Source organism: Saccopteryx leptura, chromosome 5 (genome assembly GCF_036850995.1).
Source record: "Saccopteryx leptura isolate mSacLep1 chromosome 5, mSacLep1_pri_phased_curated, whole genome shotgun sequence".
NCBI lineage: Eukaryota > Metazoa > Chordata > Mammalia > Chiroptera > Emballonuridae > Saccopteryx > Saccopteryx leptura.
Window position 1 is genome coordinate 189,579,651 of NC_089507.1, and position 21,555 is coordinate 189,601,205.

Here is a 21,555-nt window from a genome sequence, read left to right on the forward strand (position 1 = left end):
AGCTTAGACACAGGGATGTGGCCACATGACAACATTTTGAAAAGAGCCAGAGCTCGATGGTCTTTTTAGAATGACCTGTGTGTGTTTGTTTTCTCATTAGTTCTGCCTCTACAGGCTCTTTAAGTTCCCAATTCTGTGTAGACCCAACAGTTGGCCTGAACCTAGCAGGGCTCAGAAACTGAAATAACTGAATGAATGGCAATACCAGAACTAACAGAGTCCTATATATTGTGAGAGAAATTTTTTTAAAAACCCACAGATTTACTGTTGTGAAAGTATAATAAATTAAGTTGGTTGTTTTTTTTTCCTGAAGGGACCACAGAAAGCAAGGTTAACTTATTGACCCATCAAAGTGTCCATTTCTCCCCAAACCCTTGGATGGTTCTAATAAATAATGAAGCTTGTAAAAAAATACATGAGATGCTAAAAAAGAAAGGGTTTGAGGGAAAGGGGGTTAGATGACCACAGGTGATAAAGGAATGGAGTAAACTGTAGGGAGATGTCCAAAGACACCAAAGGCATCCCCTTCTCCCTGTGGGATATGCGGCTGTTGGGAGAAAATGAGCATATTTCCTCACTGGTACCAGACAGACACTGAAGAAAGATCATTCAGGGGGAAAGACTGATGTTGAAAGAACAACAAACAAATAGGTAACAGAACAGCAACTGGCTGATACATATCAGGATCTGCTGGGATATTGAACTTCTAGGATACAGTACTGTCACTGTCATCAGTTGAAGACTTAGGGAGATGTGGTCATGCTGCCTCTCACATGGTGGAGATTGTATGGAGGGGGGAGGATTCCACCTTAACACCAGAGAACTGGATTTCCTCTTCCCCCACTCAAATCTTCTAAGAAATGATTATTTAGAAAGGGAGGGGCCCTGGCCGGTTGGCTCAGTGGTAGAGCGTCGGCCTGGTGTGCAGGAGTCCCTGGTTCAATTCCCGGCCAGGGCACACAGGAGAAGTGCCCATCTGCTTCTCATCGCCCCCTGGTGGGCTTGCCGAGTGGATCCCAGTCGGGCGCATGTGGGAGTCTATCTGACTGCCTCCCCATTTCCAACTTCAGAAAAAAATTTTAAAAAAGAAAAAAAAAGGGAGGGAGGGAAATTCAATGTACATTTCTCTAGGAAGTTTCAACAAATTATGTCTTACTTCGAAGAAAACTCATCTAGGCTATTGTGTTCCATCCAGCTTTTTAATCCAAAGGGAAATACCAAGCTCAAGACCTAGAAGCATCAGATGCAAGGTAAGACCAATTGGTCCAGTGGTGCCATCATCCAAACTACTTATATTTGCCAAAATAAATTTGTGGGTTTTTTTCACCTGGAAAAGCCAACTTCCCCATCCATGCCTCCCTGCCCTTTCTTCGCTTTTTCTCCTGCAGAAATGAAAATTCTGTCTTCCTCATCCCCCTCTCTCCTCTGGATGTAAAAGGAACCATTTTAGGTTTGTTTCCTTGCTTCAAGAAAGCAGCCAAGCCCTGGCCGGTTGGCTCAGCGGTAGAGCGTCGGCCAGGCGTGCAGAAGTCCCGGGTTCGATTCCTGGCCAGGGCACACAGGAGAGGCACCCATCTGCTTCTCCACCCCTCCCCCTCTCCTTCCTCCTGTCTCTCTCTTCCCCTCCTGCAGCCGAGGCTCCATTGGAGCAAAAGATGGCCCGGGCACTGGGCCAGCAAAAGATGGCTCCTTGGCCTCTGCAACAGAGCGACCCCCCGGATGGGCAGAGCATCGCCCCTGGTGGGCGTGCCGGGTGGATCCCGGTCGGGCGCATGCGGGAGTCTGTCTGACTGCCTCCCCGTTTCCAGCTTCAGAAAAATACAAAAAAAAAAAAAAAAAAGCAGCCAAACTTGAGAGTATAGCGTGTTTTAATTCATTTTGAAAAATAAACTCGCATGGGTTGACTGATTCTTCAGGTCCCCTTGCTTGGACCTGACACAGTATGAAGTCCAAACAGCTCTGCATAGTTACATTAAACAGGTTCTTGTGCTGCGAAGTCACTGGGTGCAGGTAGCAGCAAAACATTCCCAAGACAATCACTAGACATGCAGAATGCCAGCCAGAAGCATGGATCACTTTCAGGGGTCTTGCCGCAGGGAGCATGAGGTTGTGTTTTGTGTGCATTGACAATTGTGTGGGGAAAGCCAGCTGTGTTCAAGGGAGCAAAACACCCCCTATTCCTCTGAACCCAAAGAAGTGTCTTCCCAAAAGTAGTGTCTCTCCAATCTGTAAAGTTTGTGGCCAGACACCTCTCTGAGTTATATATGTTGCTCCTTTGAAGAGTCAAAGCCAAGCCCCCATAAGCATGAGAGCTGGCTGGACCCCTCTATTCCCATTCCCCAGCATACAGGGAATAGCTGCCATTCGCCCCATGAATCCAAAAGAATCCCTCCATCCCTGGGTTTAAGCATGGACGCCGGCCAAGCAAGCCGAGGATACCCAGGACTGCTGGATTGTAGCTATGTTGGTGTATCCCAGGTATAAGGTGGTAAAGTGCTGTGTTGCGTTACCTGATCCAGCTGGGGGAGAGGGGCATGGGGGCCGCCTGCCTAATGGCCCCTAGCCCATGTGTTTATATTGGGACCGGTCCCTCGGGATCTGCACCTGGCTGGCTGTCATCTTGTGGTGGATGTGGTAAAGCGCCAGTGTTACCACAATGATGAGGCCCAAGATGAGCCCCAAAATCAGGGGTAGGGTTTCCTCCAACTGCTCCCGCTCATCCACTGGGCACTTATGCTCTGAAATGGGAAAGAAGAGGAGAGGCAGTGAGCTCCTGTCCAAAGGCACTAAATCATAAGTCCTCCTACCAAACCAAAGGGAAATGAAGACGAAAATCTCCCTCAAGGAACTTTTGGGAAGATATGTTTTTGTTTGTTTGTTTTTCTACAGAAACAATATTTCCCCAACCAGCTCTAAGAATGAATCATAATGTTTTTGCATGATGTAAAATAAAAATACACCAAATAATACACCAAATAGGTCAACGTTCAGTTATCAGATTTCTGGCAGATGTAAACAAAATATCCAGATACATTTTTTTCAACTTTCAGAGCACCAGCATTAGACACAACCGCCACTCTCATTTTTATTGTTGGTTTAATTTTGTAACTTTTTATTGAAGTCTAATGTACACACAGATAATTGCACATAAATATTCAACTTTAAAAAGTCTGAAAATATCAAGTGTTGGCAATGATATGAAGCAATTGAAACTCTCATATATCATTGGTGGAAAATGGTGTAAACACCATATAAAACCGTTTTGTGGTTTCTAATTAAGGCAAAAAAAAAACCTCCTACCTGGTGTTCCATACAATGGAATATTAATCAGCAATAAAAAGGAATGAACTATGGGTATACATAACAAATGGATAAATCTCAAAAATATGTTAAGTCAAAATTGTCAGGCACAAAAGAGTACATATTGTATGTTGCCATTTACATGGTATTCAAGAACAGGTAAAACTAAGTCTATGGTGATTAAAATAATAAAAGTGCTCATATCTGGGAAACAGGACATGAGGGAACTTTCAGGTGTGATGGAAATACCTAGATCTAGGTGAGGGTTACATGGTTGCAAGTATAGGTCAAAACACATTGGACTATACATTTTACAATTGTGCATTTTAATATATGTAAATATACTAAAATTTTTAAAGTGCAGAGCTTAATGAATTTTCACAAATGTACACCCATGTAACCAGCACCTAAATAAAATAAAATGTTACCAGTACATAGGGTTGATTCAATTCAATGTTTACTCTTCTAAAATTCAAAAGTTTAATAGCCCTATGTCTCCATTTTCACATAGAACCAAAAAAAAATTTTTTAGTTGATTTTAGAGAAAGAGAGAGAGAGAGAAAGGGACAGAAAGAGAGAGAGAGAAACATGGATTTGTTGCTCCATTCATCCATGCGTTCATTGGTTGATTTCTGTATGTGTTCTGACCAGGGACTGAACCCACAACCTTGGTGCATGGGGACAATGCTCTAACCAACTGAGCTGCACAGCCAGGGCAGAAAACACATTTTGGGAAACCTGGTGGCCAGATACTTTGTAGAGCAGGGCAGAAGTGCATTCCTAGAAGCCAGTACTCGTTTCCCCAGGCCCCTTTCCTACTTGGGGGTAACCAGCAGCCTTTCCCCAAACAGGAGCCACGACTGGATAAAACAGGCATTAATCATCCCCTCATAAAGACCAGTTGTTAAATCAAGATGACCCAGTGAACATTTACAGAGCATCTGCTGTGTGCCTGGGTGCTCCAGAATCCCCACTGACTCCTCTTTCCTCTCAACATACCTGAGACCAACAGAAGGGAACGGAAGGCCTGTGCCACCGGAGTCTTTTCTTTTCAATAAAAATAATCTGGAATATTGCAGGCAACTAGGAAGCTTTTGTAAAAGCTCATACTTAACATGGCTGTTTCCTAAATTAACTTTCAGTTCTAAGCACAGAGATGAGCTCATTTAATCTCCCATAACAATCTTATGTGGTAAACTCCATTATACCCATTTCAGACATAAGGTAACCAAGGCTGAAAGAACCAAGGAAATTGCCCAGGGATAAATGATGCTCCTATCTAAACCTAAACAGCCTAGCTCTACAGCACGGGTAGTCAACCTTTTTATACCTACCGCCCACTTCTGTATCTCTGTTAGTAGTAAAATTTTCTAACCGCCCACTGGTTCCACAGTAATGATGATTTATAAAGTAGGGAAGTAACTTTACTTTATAAAATTTATAAAGTAGAGTTACAGCAAGTTAAAGCATATAATAATAATTACTTACCAAGTACTTTATGTTGGATTTTCACTAAGTTTGGCAGAATAAATCTTTATAAAACAATTTACTATAGTTAAATCTATCTTTTTATTTATACTTTGGTTGCTCCAATCTTTATAAAACAATTTACTATAGTTAAATCTATCTTTTTATTTATACTTTGGTTGCTCCGCTACTGCCCACCATGAAAGCTGGAACACCCACTAGAGGGCAGTAGGGACCAGGTTGACTACCACTGCTCTACCGCATAGTAGGGGCAGTACTTAGCAGACGTGAGCTAGGGTGAGAGTTAGGGTCAGGTCCATAGCAGACCTGGGCTGCCAGCATTCAAAGCTCCTCAATCACCAGATGGGAAAGAAAGAGGGCTCCAGGCTCTGTGAATCTGCATACTGGCCATGGAAGGGCATTCAGTATTTCTGAAAATTCAGTGAGCTGGATACTTATTACAAAGAAGTGTGAAGATATTTTCGAGGGTGATGGATATGTTGATATTTCTGACTTGCAGTGATGGCTTCATGGATGTAGTTCTAAGTTAATATATATCAAATCATACATTAAAATACATACAGTTTATTGTATTTCAAGTATACCAGATAAAACTGTTTGAAATAAGTATGTAAACAGATACATATAAACATTTCCCAATTGGAAAACAAATTTAGTTTTTTTTAAAAAGATATTTTGGTAGATGTTAAGGATCTATTAGCACTGAATTGGGCCTTTTTAGTACAACCAGAAGACTTGAAAAGAATGAGTAGGGGACTTTTCATTTTTTACTCTTTGATTCAATTCTAATCAGTTCTACATTTTGAGTATCAGCCTATGGCCAAATACACCATTTTGCCAGGGAAAAGATTTGCTGGTGTTACAAGGTGCGCCCGGGACAGCGGGCCTAGAACTACACAGTCAGAAGCCTGGTAGTTCTCTCCCTGAGCCGGCATTGCCTCTTTGATGAGAACAATGAATAGAAATGGAGTCTACTTGGGTAAGGATTTTGTTAACAACAAAGGTTATTTAATTGTCTCAGCACAATAATAATGTTAACATAGATTGTGGGATTTTCTCAATTTCCAATGTGCTAGCTGCTAACTTATACCTTGATATTCACAGCAAACCTCCTTTAATGAACCTGAGTTTATATTAATGAGGTGACTTGGGAAAGCACCTAGGTCCCTTAAGGATGGGGGCTGGTTGCCAGGGGAACCAACCATGTGGTTAAAGGGTTGGGACTTTCAGACCCTCCCTCTGGTTTTGGGGAGGGGAGAAGGCCTAGAGATTGAGTTCAGTCAACAATGGCCAATGATGTAATCAGTCATGCTTCTGTAATGAAGCCTCTGTAAAAAACCAGAGGACAGAGTTCAGAGAGCTTCTGGTTGGAGAACACATGGATACACAAAAAGAATTATGTAAAAGAACAGCATGCTAGCGGAGGGCACGAAAGCTCCTTCTTTTTTTCTTTTCTTTTCTTTTTTTTTTTTTTTTTTTTTTTTTTTTTTTGGTATTTTCTGAAGTGAGAAGCAGGGAGGTAGAGACAGACTCCCGCATGCGCCCGACTGGGATCCAGCCAGCATGCCCACTAGTGGGTGACGCTCTACCCATCTGGGGCTTTGCTCTGTTGCAACCCTTCTAGCACCTGACGCAGAAGCCATGGTGCCATCATCCTCAGGGCCCAGGCCAACTTGACTCCAATGGAGCCTTGGCTGCAGAAGGGGAAGAGACAGATAGAAAGAAAGGAGAGGGGGAAGTGTGGAGAAGCAGATGGGTGCTTCTGTGTGCCCTGGTTGGGAGTCGAACCCGGGACTTCCACATGCTGGCTCTACCACTGAGCCAGCTGGCCAGGGCCATGGATGCTCCTTTTATAATAAATGGGTGAGCTAATGCGTAAAATGTTTCTCTGAGTTCTATGGGCCACTCTAGCAAATTAATTGAACCTGAGGAGAGGGTCGTGGAAACCTCCAATATAGAGTAAGTTGGTCAGATTGTTGTCTGAAGTGGGGAGGGGGGATTAGCCTTGTAGAACTGAGTTCTTAACCTGCAGGGTCCGAAGGTATCTCCAGATAGATGATGTCAGAATTGAGGTGAATTGTAGAATGCCCAGCTAGTAGAAAATTGCTTGGTGGTTGGGGAAAAAACACTACACATCAGATTGGTGTCAGAATGTAGTACCAGAAGTATGATCCTTAAACGGATGGGGAACTCAAATTGTTCTACCCATAATTCTGGATCAAATACAGATCAGGTGGCATCTCCCAATCATGCTGTTAGCAGCAATGACAAAAGGCTCTTGAGTTCCAGGGATCCGACAACCATTCTAAAGTTGCCTCCTGCGTCCACATGCTGGTTATAGTTGCTCAGCAGAGTAGCTGAGGCTCTGAGAGGCTCAGAGTACGGGATCTGAAACCCAAAGATGGGTTCTGGTCCCAGCTCTGGCAGCCAGCAGGAGTGCAGCTTCACCAATAACTTCACTTTTCTGAGCCTCCCTTTCTCCACTGTAAACAGGGATGTCAGCACCTTCTTCATAGGTTGGTTGGTTTTTCCTTCTTGAGGATTAAAAAGGGACCAGCCTATAGATAGTGACTTAAATGCCTGCTAAACCCAAATCTTTAATAAAGGAGAGCAGAGTCGTCACCCTTCCTACTCTGTTCTGTTTCTTCTGTCATTATGCATAAGAGTTGCCTTTAGTTCAAGCCGTTACAATACTTTGGCTCATTTGTTCCCTCCCAGTGCCATATCCCCCAGCACGTTACAGACAGAAATCTCCTGGGGCCCTCAAAGGAACACACAGGGAATTAACTGTGGGAAGACAAGTTAAATCCACCCCAGCTGAGCGGTAGATGCCACACAAAGTGTATTTGTTATGGAAATGAGCCAACTTGGTCTCTGTGTATTGGCCCCTGGGTGGTTTATTTCTTCACTGAGGACTGAGACCCATTAGTTGGAAAACCCGCTGGCGCCAAACTCAAATTTTTATACATCCAATTATTTTAAAAACAGCACAAACAAGCAGATTTTTAGCCATTTAAAGCCTGCCTGCTTTGCATAATAAACCCCAACCAACAGCTGTCACCCATTGATAAGAGAGGGCCTTGTAGTTAGTTATAAGGCCTGGAGCCTCTTTGCTATCCCTCAAGGGCTCTGGGACCCAGAGACTCCTCACTGCACTGCGAGTGACAGACATCACCTAGGGACATAAACCACCTCATCAATCCTCCTCACCCTCTTCCTCCTCCAGGGGGTCGCTGTTCTTTTTCCCCTCTGGATGGTGGCCCATGCTGTGAGGGGCTTCCCTTCTCATGCAACTCTGTCCCAACACCACTCTCAGTAACGTGTGTATGTTTCTGCTTCTCCTGGTCATAACTTTTTCTTGATCAGCTCAACCCCCCCCATACCCCATACACACACACACACACACACACACACACACACACACACACACACACACACACACACATTATTCCACAGACCGCAGCGCGCTTCACCCGGGAGCTTGTAGAAATGGAGCGCCTTGAGCCCTGCCCCCAGACCTACTGAACCAGACTCTGCGTGTGAACAAGATCAGCACAGCTGTGCACACTGCAGCAGGAGGTGTGTGCGCCACTGCAGTTGGAGATGTGCTGGGGATTCGTGTAGCAACCAAGCTCAATGCTCTTAAGGGATTTGTGTGATGAAGATGTTAACCCCCATCTGGGCTGAGAGGAGACCCTGTGAGTGTCTGCTAACCTACTTCATGGGCCCTTCCTTGTTTTTCTCAGTCTAAGGCAGGGGTCCCCAAACTACGGCCCTGCAGGCGCATGCGGCCCCCTGAGGCCATTTATCCAGCCCCCACCGTACTTCCAGAAGGGGCACCTCTTTCATTGGTGGTCAGTGAGAGGAGCATAGTTCCCATTGAAATACTGGTCAGTTTGTTGATTTAAATTTACTCGTTCTTTACTTTAAATATTGTATTTGTTCCCGTTTTGTTTTTTACTTTAAAATAAGATATGTGCAATGTGCACAGGGATTTGTTCATATTTTTTTTATAGTCTGGCCCTCCAACAGTCTGAGGGACAGTGAACTGGCCCCCTGTGTAAAAAGTTTGGGGACCCCTGGTCTAAGGAGTAGGCAGGTATGAAACTGCCGGTTGCCAGATATGACCCCTTACATTGGTCATAGATTCTTCATTAGAAACGCTGATGCTGTGGATCCTGCACACACATGACCAACTGCATGTACACGCCACTGCAGTGGGCATACAGACATACGACCAGATACGCCCCCCCCCACACACACACACAAACATACATGCAAGCTCGCTCCCAGCACACTCACACACTCATCCGCAACATATCCAGGGCCTCCTGGGCGTCTCTTCTGGAGAATGGGGGCCAAAAGAAATCTTTCAAATTCCACCAAATCAAATAAAATGATCTCTTATGAAACACAGTTGGGGTCAGGTGCTGAGTGGCTCAGACAGGAGGAGACAGGAACAAAGCAGTCCTAGCACACAAAGGCACATCGATCCAGTGAGTGACTCTGAATGGGGCTCGCCTCCTCCCCAGAGCTGCACGGCTTAAACCCCGGGGCCCCAAACAGAAGGGAACATCCTAATTACTACCCAGAAGAGCCTGGGTGAGGCAGGTGCACTTTGCTTGGGCTCAATATATCTGCATTTAGGAGGTTACATATGCTTACAAGCTCTTTAAGTTTACCGCACCCGTCTATGACCCGGGAGTGGATTAAGAAGCTGCTTTTTAAACAAAAGATGTCATGAAGTCTGTTTCGTTAATTTCAGCAGTTTTTACGAAAGGGACTCTGGTCCTTATACAGAATCATTTACTCTTACAATGTACACAATTCTAAACATCTGTGAGATTTGACTTCTCAGTCCATCAACAACTAAGTGTAAGCAACAACTCAGAAATAATGCACAGTGGGTTAGGGCAAGGTGATGGTAAGAAATTAGTAAAAGCAGCATCCATAAACCAGTAGTACCAAGAAATAAACAAGTGCTTGAGAGCAGCTGACCAGCAGGGAAAAACAAAAAAACAAAAACAGAAAAGCACTAGAGACTATTGAAAAGACCCATATAAACTAAAAGCATCTATTGTAGAGACCTTGGAAACTGATGCTACACCACCCATTATTTGCATAATAAAGTCCAGGTGCCTGACCTATGGTGGCACAGTGAATAAAGTGTGGACCTGGAATACTGAAGTCATTTTTGAAACCCTGGGCTTTCCCTGTCAGGGTTCCTATGAGTTGATGCTGCAAGGTTGATGTTTCCCACTCTTCTCTCACCTCCTTTATCTCTCTCTCTCTATCCTCTCTCTCTCTCTCTCTCTCTCTCTCTCCTTTCTCTAATATATCAATAAATAAAGTCTTTTAAAAATTCCTGGTCATCAATAATCACAAATCCAATTACATTTGTTATACTTAATATTTTCCATTTAAGACACTATTATATTTATAAATACTTCTGTAATTAAACAGATTTTTTTTAAATGTTAAGGTCTTGACACTTGAAGTATAGTTTTAATTTTTTAAAAAACACATTAACATGAAATAGCTCATCCTTCCACCAGAAGAGTTAAGTGTGGTATTGCTTTACTAAATCAATTTAATTCTGATGTGCCTGGTATTGAAGCATTTAGAAGTCTCTATTAATTGAGCCCACAGCTTCAGAATATTAATTTAGCCAGTGTTAACTGGGCCTCTGCAATGTGCCAAGCACTGCATTTGGGGTTAAGAATACCAAGATGAGGCCCTGGCCGGTTTGCTCAGTGATAGAGCATCAGCCTGGCGTGCTGAAGTCCCGGGTTCGATTCCCGGCCAGGGCACACAGGAGAAGCGCCCATCTGCTTCTCCACCCCTCCCCCTCTCCTTCCTCTCTGTCTCTCTCTTCCCCTCCCGCAGCCAAGGCTCCACTGGAGCAAGATGGCCCGGGCGCTGGGGATGGCTCCTTGGCCTCTGCCCCAGGCACTAGAGTGGCTCTGGTCACAACAGAGCGACGCCCCGGATGGGCAGAGCATTGCCCCCTGGTGGGCGTGCTGGGTGGATCCCGATCGGGCGCATGCGGGAGTCTGTGTGACTGCCTCCCTGTTTCCAGCTTCAGAAAAAATACAAAAGAAGAAGAAGAAGAAGAAGAAGAAGAAGAAGAAGAAGAAGAAGAAGAAGAAGAAGAAGAAGAAGAAGAAGAAGAAAGAATACCAAGATGATAAAGAAGCTGACCCTTATCTCTAGGACCTGGGAGTTCTCCAATGCCTTCTGAATGATCACGTGGTGGGGGTATCTAGTCAGTACAGTTTCAGTGGGAGGGACATTTCACAGAAGCTGGACCTCTTTGGAAATGTCAGTTATTTGTGTGTGACACAGATGGGATCTCTCTAATATCTTGCACATTGAAATAGTTGCGTTCACCTGGTGAGCCCTAGCCCAAAGGGGGGCATTCATAAAGCAATGAGAATCTTCCCCCTCCCATCTTATAACCACAATGAAGCAACAGAATATGCAACTATCTTTAACAACCCCCTCAGAAAAGACTGAGGAAACAAATAAATTGAAGAATTCACTTACCCTACATTTGCACCGTGTAAATTGTTGCTAGCCTTTGGCAAATTGCAGGAAGGTGGACTCCCTTTATGCCCTACCTTTGCTGGGAGGCAGAGAATGAAGAGAATGTGGATGTCCTGAACACACCTGAGCCCCATTCAGGGGCCAGCACAGACTGAGAAGAGGCATTCTCTTCACAACCCAGAGGGAGCAGATCCTACACCTCCCTGGAGCCTTATGGGTATGCCTCCCACAGGCGAGTGCTGGATAGAGGTAGGTCTTCTTAATTCTTTCTGTGATCTTCACTGACCTGCACACACACACCTATTGCATTCCAGCCACACAAAAACTTGGACTCACAGTGACAAACCCTGTAGTTGGAGGTATCTGAGAGAACATGGGGAAATTGGGGCCCATGGAAGCAAAGGCCCTTCTCCACAGTCTGTGGCTTTCTAGGTACCTAACTGACATTTTAGCTGCTTTTTTATTGGAAGATTTGCACAAAAAATTATATACTCTTTTCCAACCTGACTTTTTTTTTTTTACCTCTCTCCCTATCAAGGTTCCTCCTTTGGCAAAGGAAGTGAGGAAGGGAAAGATGAAGAAGTAAAAGAAGGGAAGAAAGAATGAAGTGAAGGAAGAAAGGAGAGAGGGAAGAAAGAAGACAGAGCCATTGAACAAAGTTGATAAGATTCGGTTTACTGCCTTCAGTCTCTGAAAGAGATTACGGAGGAAGGTAGTGTCATATCAGCCTAAAGGAACTTCAAGTGGCAGCAGCCCGGGACCCTGGCAGGTCCACTCCCACATCCATCCTGGAGCCAGCCTTCCCTTCCCTCCTCCCTTTTGCCTCCCACCCACACTCCCACCAGCCTACCTTCACTGAAGACAAAATCAGAGATGATATCAAAAGGCTGGATGTGGACCGCGGACAGGATCATGGTGACCGTCTTCTGCGGATCACTGGAGGGTAGTGAAATGGTTTGCTGTGCTTGACACTCATAGGACTTTCCAGCCGGGGTGACCAAGGCAGAGAGGCGATGGGAGTTGGCCGTGTGCTTCCCAGCTGCAGGGGAGACCCAAAGCAATAGTTCGGCCCCATCACTGGCAGAACACTCTTTGTTCTCAACCTCTCCAGCCAGAGCGGAAGCATTGGCTCTTTTGCCTCTCAGCTCCGGACCTCCCTCCAACCCTCTGGGTGGCAAGGCAGGGTCACTTTGCCAGGTCTGGGGCTCTGGCTATGGCATCAGGTGTTGTCCAAGGACAAATACACCCATTCTTTCATGAGCAAGAGTTCCTTAAACATTAACTTGGAATTTGGGGATATTTTGGAATAAGACATTTTCCTCAACAAAGCATGTCTGATTTCTGGTGCCCTGGGCAGATGCCCGGGCACATATATGTGGCTTGGAAGCCTGCCTCCTCTTCCTCTTTACTGGCTTATATTTTTGACACCCCCCTTCCTTTTATTTGGAGGGTCTAATTTCAGCAGGCAAATGCTTGAATGTGAATTTTGATGAAGAGAAGAAAATGTTTTTAGGGTTTTTTTTAATGATAAAAGGGGTGAAAAGGGAAAGATGACATATATTCTATCATGTGTTCAATAAAAATCTTTCCCCAACTCAGGTGCTCAGGAGATTGAAGGCCTCATTATAAGTACAGGAGACAATTTTCAAAATAAATAAATGTAAGTGTGCTCTTGGACAGGGCCTGCGAATGCAAACACTGTTATTTGGGGAATGGACGTTCCTCTGGCCATGATATTTTGGGAGAATCTGTGTGAGTTGTTGGAATGCTGCTGGGCAGAAAAGCAAATAAATTAGGCCTCGGTTCAGAATGGACTCTGGGGCGACCGCAGCCCATGACTGAAGATGGCGCCGGATTCCTGCTGCCATGGGCGGAAAGACATCAAGTCCTGACCATACAGGAAAGTCACACCGCCCCCTTCAAGTGTGAGCGCCTTAGAAGAAAAACCGGGGTGTAGAGGAATATATGCAGCTGCGTCCTTCCCTGTGTCCCTGAAGGACACATCACAGGCGGCGATCCTGAAGCAGCCAGGGAAGTAGGGCCCTCAAGAGAGACGTCTCATCCGACATCAGGCGACGGGTGTCCAGCTGTTTCCCCGGCCTGGATGCAGGAGCGTCTACACATCCTGAGGTCCAGAGGACGTCCTGGCGCCTCCTCTGCCTTGGGGAACAAGCCAAGGCGGACCTGGCCTGGGAGCGCAGGGCCGGGATTGGTTCCCGGGTTTCCTGGGGAGTCCGGCCTCCAGCCTGCGCTCCTGCAATGTCCGAGCTTTCCCAGGCTCCCTCCCTGCCCCTGCTGACCTCTACTCACCACTGACTGCGTCTTTAAAATGGGTCTTCTCGGAGGAGTCGTAAACGAACTGGACCTTGCTCAGCCTCCACGTCGCCTCGGGGCCCTTGGACGTGTTGTGACTTTCCTGCAGAGCGGGGGAGGCCCGCCATCAACCGCCCCTGCGGCTTCTGGGTGGAGACACCGAGCAGCGGTCCCTGCGCACCACCTCCCGGGAGTCTGCGCCCCTTCGGCTCCGAGTTACCTTTACAAACAGCATTTTGAGCGAGTATGCGCGATCCACCCAGAACACCTGCAGCTCCGACTCGTTGTGGCCACAGTGGCCCTTCACCTCGGCTCCCCGGGTCAGTGAGATGTCAGCCTGTTCCGTGATCAGCTGGGAACACAGACGCCCCGCACCCCCTCAGCGCTCCCGGCCCCGGTGGGGGGCTGTCAAGGGCGGCGCCTCCATACTCCGAGGTACACGCCTAGGCGCTCCTTTGCGCGCGGGCTCCCAGGTCCGGGAACATGCGGTTAGATGCTCTACGTGCAGACCCCGCCGTTAGGGAAGCGGAGAGAGGGGGGTTACTTTCAAAGCAGGCAGGAAGAGCAGAAGGCAGGACAAGCCGGAACCCCCATGCAGCATTCGGGAGCGGCCTGCGGGGGCTCAGGGGGCGACCCAGGTCTTCACAGAGCCTCGAGGGCGGGTGCCCTTCGCCCCTGGAGCCCTGGGAGCAAGCCGGGAGGGAACGGTTTCCTTACATCGACATAATTGCTGGCCCACACATCATAAGGGACAATAAATTTGGCTGCAAACTCTGCCATGAGACATGTCGTCCCATTTTCCCGCACCACAAATATATCTTTTTCAGGGTTAGTGGAAAGGCCTGAGAGATTTTCCACTTCTTGTTCTGCCATGATTCGAGCCATTGTATCTGCGGGCGGGGGAAAAAGTCCTATCGGTTCCGGGCTCAGTGAGCCCTTGCGTTTCGGGCAAATGGGTAGAGATCTGGTCTGCGGGCTCTGGGGTGACAAACTTCCCTGCCAACCGCTGTGCGCTCTGCGAGTCATTTCTCTAACCTAGCGCTAACAAATTCAACTCCGTTGCTGTTCGTTTATAATTAAAAAAAAAATTAAACACTTAAGCCTTTTCTAATTTATAACCCGACTGGCCTTTTTCTTTATTTTTGGATTTTAAGCCAAATCTTTCTTGCCAATGCTCTGACCCCACGAAGCAGGTCCGCATAGGACTCTGTCTGAGATATGGCACACAGGTGTGTGGCTCTCTGGGGAATTCCTCGCCACTAGCAGGAAGGCCCTCGCCCCCCCCCCCAAAAAAAAAAAAGAGAGAAGAAGAAACCCTCAAAATGTTAAGGGCCACATCTTAAGCTACTGACTTTACTATGCCGGCTCTATTCTCTAAGTGCACTCTGCCCTCGCGGTCGCTGAAACGTTACTCACGGAGCAGCATCAGGAGAACTCGAAGTCTATTGAAGCTGAAAACGGCTCTTCCTCGGAGATCCATGCTTGCTTGCTGTGCAGCAAATGAGGCCAGATGTGTTGCTGCAGAAGCCGTCCGAGAGGGAATCCCTTAAAGTCGCCGCTGGAGTGAGCTGGGGTGAGCGAGGGGCGGGGGCGCTGAGAGGGAGGTGGGAGGGAGCGCGTGTTCTTGGAGCGCTGGCGAGGACTTGGTGCCGGGTTGCCGCACCGACCAATGCAGGCTGAACACTAGTCTGCTCACTGCAGAGGAATGGACAGCGCGGCGAGGGAGCTGTCCACGGCTGCGAGTGCTGAAAGTAATAGGTTGTGTTGCTGGAGTGATTGTGGCTTGGATTGTGCAGAGGGCCAATGAGATTTTGGAGGGGCTAAAATTCTACCTGAGTCTGTTCCCTGTTCAGCAATTGCATCCGCTGAGATGATTCTGTCCTGAGAAACTTAATGGACTTAGTCGATATCCCTACCAAGAACAGTAATTAGGTGGTGCAGATACCACAATCACATCACTGGAGTCATGGCTTCTGAAAATGCATCTGGCTCTTGAGAGAAAATGGTACAGCACAAATTGTTGCTGCTTTGGGGGTGGAGGAGTAGGCAGGAACAGAGAAGGAAAATGCTATGGCAACAGTTTCCTGCATTGGAAGACATCCCCTTCTCTCCCCTGCTCACAATGAGCTCATGGATTTGAAGTTAAATTGACGCCTCCTCAAACGAGGCCATCAGTCAATGCAGTATACCTACTGGGGCTTACTTTCCATAAGTTCTACTCTCTGGCTGCATGAGGACTCTGACTCTAGTGTCACGTACCTCCCCTCACTCAACTCTGCCAAGAGAAATGTACATGACCTGAAGTTTGTGGGGTTATCTAGGGATTTTTAGAACAATAATGTTGCATAGTTATGTAAACACACACACACACACACACACATACAGTGAGAATACTCTTCAGCCTCTAGTGGGACAGAAAAACAAATACTATTGAGCTAATTCCTATATTTTTATTGTTGGTTTTATTTCCCCTCCATATATTAGAATCAGAATACAGCTATTTCAGCAATAGACATGCCACCCTCATCAATTGCAGTGATCTCCACACATTTTATTTCTTAAAGGATTTCATTATGTGAATGATCAGTAATAAAAGGTTATAAAGCAATGTCATATTAAGGGGCAAATTGCAAAGCATTTTAATGTGCATTGTCAAATTTGATGCTTCGACAACCTTAGAAGGCAAGCAAGGGAAGATTTATTTTATGTGGTTGTACATACCCCAACACTAAGGCTCAGAGAAACGGAATGACCTACCTAAATGTCACATGGTCAGTTAGAATTAAAATAGAAAAATCACGTGCTTTAACTTTGTAGGGATCTTTCTCATTTTTATATAATACTTTGACTCAAATATGTACTGTATTTTTATTTTCATAAAAATCTCTATTCAGTGACTAAATAACCAGCTAAAATCTAAAATCTTTATCATTACTTTACTTTCCTGAAATATATAGAATGATATTTTAAGTGCAATAATATTTTGACATAACATTTGTTCCCTAGTGTCTATATAATTATTCTTTCAAACCTATTCTTCTATTAATAATTAGATACATAGTTTTACATCTTTATTTTTATCTTTGTATTTTGATATTTTATCCAAACATTTTTCAAGAACTTTACATAAATAATTATATATCAAAGATTTAAGGAAAAATTATGATTGATATAAAATCATTTATTATCAGTTTAGAGTGCAAATTATAAAATTTATATGCCTTACAATTTGTCATGTTAATAATTATTTTCCTGTAGTGCTATATAAACTAGAAAACAATGAGATGTATAATGAAGACTTTATATTCTTTCTCCTTCTCTGCCTCTCGTCCTCCAGGACTTTAATGAGAAAAGAAACAACTAGATTTCAATTCAGGATTCATTTATTATTGTACAGATTGTAGTGTTCTTCATTTAAAAAATGGGATAATAGTTCAGGGGATGGCTGGATAAGCCAAATGAGCCATTGAACATAAGTCATTGAAAACAAAAGATAAATCTATTTAGTCCAATAACATTAACTGAATACCATCTACCTGCACTATGCTTTGTCCTTTGGAAACCCATAGATAAACAAAGACCATTGTACAAATAGAAGAGATATCTGAAAACTATTGTGACAGTTTCTTGTGCTGCATTATTGCAGAGATCCTCATTTTATAAATTGTTAAAAGATCAACTGAATTAATTAATGCTTGTCTGCTTTAAAAGTAGAATATTAGATGGGAAGTTGAATTGGTCACTAATGTTAAATAACTGTAGTGGATTTATAAATCAGATGGTGATTTCCTTAAAAATGGTTTCCTTCATATCTGGTATAAATGACCATTTTATTGGTACAGAGAGTACTTGAAAGAATTAAAAGAAAAAAAGAAAGCATCTTTAACACTTTCTTCCTGGGAGAATCATCATCAAAACATAATTAATTTAAAGACCTTTTAGGTGTCTAATCTAAACCATTGCCTACAAATATCCATTAATTAATTCATTTTATCCCTAGTAATTCTTATGTTGCAATAGGAGTTGAATCATTATATCTTCAACTTTCACCTATATCAATCAATTAAATTTCTAATCATTCTTAAAAAAGAAAAGAAAAGAAAAGAAAAACTTCAGTTGTTTAAAATTACCAAAGATGTGATAAAGGAGAAAACCTACCATTATGTTATATTTTAAAATAGTAACAAAGTTTTCCAGAATTCGCTCTACTCTTCATTTCTGGCGTAGGAGAGAAAGTAGAAGAAACTGATGCAAACAGGCACACTAGGGTGGATGAAGGCTGCGCCAGTTTTCATCATTGCTGCTAATGGTCAATACAAAATGTCAGGGGTAAGTCTGACCAAGCATGTTGACTTTGGAATCTCATCTAGATCTTCTAAGACCTTTGATTCTCTTCAATTCATGTACTTAAACTTACTTTATTTATTGAATTAGCCTGGTTGAGTCTCATACCATTTGGTGATTGCAGCTTTATGTAAGTGGGGAAGTCCCTGTGTGTGCAGATCTTCAAATTTGGGGGTGAAGCTAAGAAAATACATAAAGATGTGGGGTTGACTGACTCAACGTGTACATAGATGTTTAGGGAAAGAAAATGTAAGACAGCCATCGCTGGCCGGGGGTGTGGAATTGACCAAAGAAGGCCTCTTGGAGAAGGTGAGTTTTGAAAGAAGGGCACATACTGTCCCGGTGTGAAAGACAAAGAAGGACAATGCAGACAATCAGTGCAAAGATCTAACTCCTTATCCTTCTATATTTATCAATCTTTAATAAAAAAGAAAATGGGCCCCCAAACTCATAATGCTTTATACAATACATAAACCCTATTTAAGTAATTTATTTGATAACTTACTCACATATGGCACCTGCAAAATAATGGCATATGTAAAATTATCCTAAATAAAATGAAAACTTTAAACTGTTAGGTATATCTCTTGCTACTTGATTGCACAAGCAATAGACTCATATTTGTAGAATCAAGAAAGAAAATTACAAAAATTGGGAAACAGTGCTAATTAGAAAACATATTTATGAGCTCTAAGAGGAGAAAACTAGGCTTTGTTGCAGCTTTTGATATTTCAGTCCACAAAGAAATGTAAAACTGCACGCTGACTCTGGCTGTCCCATAACCAGCAGCAAGCCCACGCATGCACATGCACAGAGGGAGAGAGAGAGAATAAATATGGATGAATGTGGGCACACACATGGATCACAGAAACAGGAGTACTTTAACTATACTGGACAAGGTGCTCACAGCTATTGGGAAAAATTAGTTACTTAGGAAAATATTTTCTTTGTGTTCAGCTCATCACTGAACAATTATTTCATTTAATTTAATCACTACCTTAGAATACCTTTGAAACCCTTTCTAGGATAGAAACCCTTTTGAGAATAGGAACTGAAAAGTAGTAAATGTACATAATAATATTTGGTGCATAAATTGCCAAATCCTAGAAAATTCTTAAAGAATCAGACAGCTGATGGCAAAGAGCTAAAATATTTAGAAGGAATGCAAAAACTGAATTTGGGCCTCCAATGCACTCAGCTCACATACCCCTGTTGAGATTTCTCTCATCTTTTTATATGCCTGGCCTCTCCTCCACCCACTTGTACAAAAAAAGAGTTGTTCCTACAATGAGGGCAACAGCAGCATAGACAAGAACCCGGAAAAGAGCCCTTTCATTGGCAAAATGTGTTTATTCTGAATTCCTAGAAAATGTCCTTTCATGAGTTCATTTAGAATACATGCCTTCACATGCTGGGATGCGGCACACAGAGGTCACATAACAAACCCTGAATAAGCAGATGGTGACGCCAGGCCATCTATTCCTGAGAAGGTCAATACTCAGTAAGTTATTCTTCTCTTTAGAACTACATATTAATTGACTGTTCTAAGTTAGTCAGCTTCTGTGTGTAGATTCTTAGGCCAAGGAATACCACCTACTGTGTTTTCCTAGCACTGAGGAAAAGCTTAACACAGGGCAGAAGACCTTTCTGTAAAAGAAAAGAGCCAATTGAGAATTAAAAAAAAAATTATTTAAGAAGTATTTTTTTCTAGGAAATAACTATCTCAATGGGCCTAACGTTAGAGAGGCTGTAGCTCATTTAACAATAGTTGGCTACCTGAATTCTGAGATAATAAAATTCCTTACAATTTTCTTATGATGTGTTACAGGGGTCCCTCGTTCCCAGTGAACTACTTTTTAAATGGTCTAGTTGAAGTCATCCACATATTCACTTGAAGATACAGTATGTTGGAACTAAGGAAAACTGTATGAACTACCCTTAGTGGGAGGGTGAGAAGGACAGCCCTTTGTTTGGCTTCAAAGGAAGCTTTGCTGCCTCACAGCTGGAGTCCTGAAATGCCCAGGGGTGTTCTGATGTTGTAGATACCGCCTGTTTCTATGACTGTGTGAAAACATGGCCGGATGCCCCAGGAACCAAGAACAGAACAGGGGAGAGAATGTTCGGTACTGGAGAGGCGCTGGAACCGTCACCCAGGGAGCAGCATGTTGGTTACGCCTTTATTTTGCCACTAGCGACCATTTCTGGGAGGAGTGGCTTCAACATGCCTTTCCGAAAGGAGCCTTCCAGGACTAAATGTCATACCAGGAGTGACCTTCGTTGGGAAGTGATCTGAGCAATTTCTTTAGAAAAAAAAAATGCTACACTCTCCACGTGCAAGAAGTATGCGCTGGTCAGGACACACGGACCGTGGCCAGCGGCGTTAGGTTGGGTGGCACCTCGGCAGGTGGGTCTGGTTGCACGTTGCACGGGGCCTGGAGCTCTGCTGGGCGCTCGGGCTGCGGACTCCAGATGTGCACGTTTCTACCTGCGCGAAGGGAGCTGCGCTCTAACCGCCGGCGCCCAGCTGCCTGCACCTTGAGCTCGCGACGACCTCAGCCTGGGGAGCCGTCCCTGCCCAGCGCCCAGGACGGTCTCTCTGCCATTCGCGCAGCTGCTTCGGGTGGGAGAGAAAACCCTTGCCCAGCTGCAAAGAGGAGGTCCACGCCGACTCCAACACCGGAAAGGGGGATCAATTCCGCGGGTGCTGGGGTTGAGCCAGTTCCGGCCACGGCGACAGGGGCTTTCGAGGACTAGAAATAGGAGGATGAAAACTCTTGGCAGAGACTTTCTTTGGAGCTTCTGCCCCAGGAAGTCTCGGCAAACCCGGCTTTGGGGCGGGCAGGGTGGGCCGTGAGGTGCCAGCCGTCTGCGGACTCCGGGCCTTTGCAGACCCTCCCCCATCCGAAGACAAGTCCGGAGACGAGGAAGGAGAGGTGCAGAGTGTTCAACAGAGGAGAGCTGGTGACAGCGGCGTCGCTTCTCGCCTCTTTTCTTTTTCTTTTCTAAACCGCTGGTGCTACATCTGCACGGGGGGAAATACCCCCGAAGTGCCCCAGCCGCTCAGTTTTCCGAACCAAAGACGGATCCTGCGCTCCGGGCCCTGGGCCAAGCCAGGTCCTCGCCGCAGGTGGGTCCTGGGACAACTCCGGGACCCGCGCGAGGTTTTCCAAACCAGGAGTGGATTCGACAGAGGCTGAGACGGCCGGAGGCTCAGAGGGGCGCCGATGACTCCAGCTCCGCGCGCGCTGCCGGGAGGAGGCGACCCCTGCGGGCGGGGGTCGGCGAGGGGAGAAGGTGCCTGGCCCTCTCGGGGCCTCTGCTAAGGTCCCTGGGCACCAGGCGAAGCTCTGGCAGAGAAGCGAAGTGGGACTGAAGCCCACCTGGGGCTTTCTGGTCAGCAAGAGGCCCAGGGCTTGTGGAAGTTCAGGTTTTGTGTTTATTTTTAATCTGGAAGGGGGGGGGGCAGGACGGGTGAGGAGAGCATCATCTACCCTAAGTCTCAGCTGTAAGTAAACCCCAGTCTTCTACCTTAATGGGGGTCTCCAGCGACACACCGTGGACCCA

At 45.2% G+C, this 21,555-nt stretch overlaps 1 protein-coding gene across 1 annotated transcript; it reads right to left on the reverse strand.

The window, feature by feature from the left end:
* Positions 1-1,871: 1,871 nt before the first annotated feature.
* On the reverse strand, positions 1,872-15,664 carry LAMP5 (lysosomal associated membrane protein family member 5). The gene is made up of 6 exons (XM_066385619.1): positions 15,064-15,664; positions 14,365-14,537; positions 13,868-13,999; positions 13,645-13,750; positions 12,185-12,373; positions 1,872-2,738 (listed from the first exon to the last, which is right to left on the reverse strand). Exons 1-6 carry the CDS (start codon positions 15,125-15,127, stop codon positions 2,560-2,562), a joined length of 843 nt encoding a protein of 280 aa, XP_066241716.1. The 5' UTR covers positions 15,128-15,664; the 3' UTR covers positions 1,872-2,559.
* Positions 15,665-21,555: the final 5,891 nt, after the last annotated feature.

Coding starts and splice junctions, on each gene's coding strand:
- LAMP5 (XM_066385619.1), bottom strand. CDS start 15,127: ATGGATCTCCGAGGAAGAGCCGTTTTCAGCTTCAATAGACTTCGAGTT. Junction 13,751..13,867: donor TCAAAATGCTGTTTGTAAAG/GTAACTCGGAGC, acceptor CCCGCTCTGCAG/GAAAGTCACAACACGTCCAA. Junction 2,739..12,184: donor TGATTTTGTCTTCAGTGAAG/GTAGGCTGGTGG, acceptor TTCCCATTTCAG/AGCATAAGTGCCCAGTGGAT.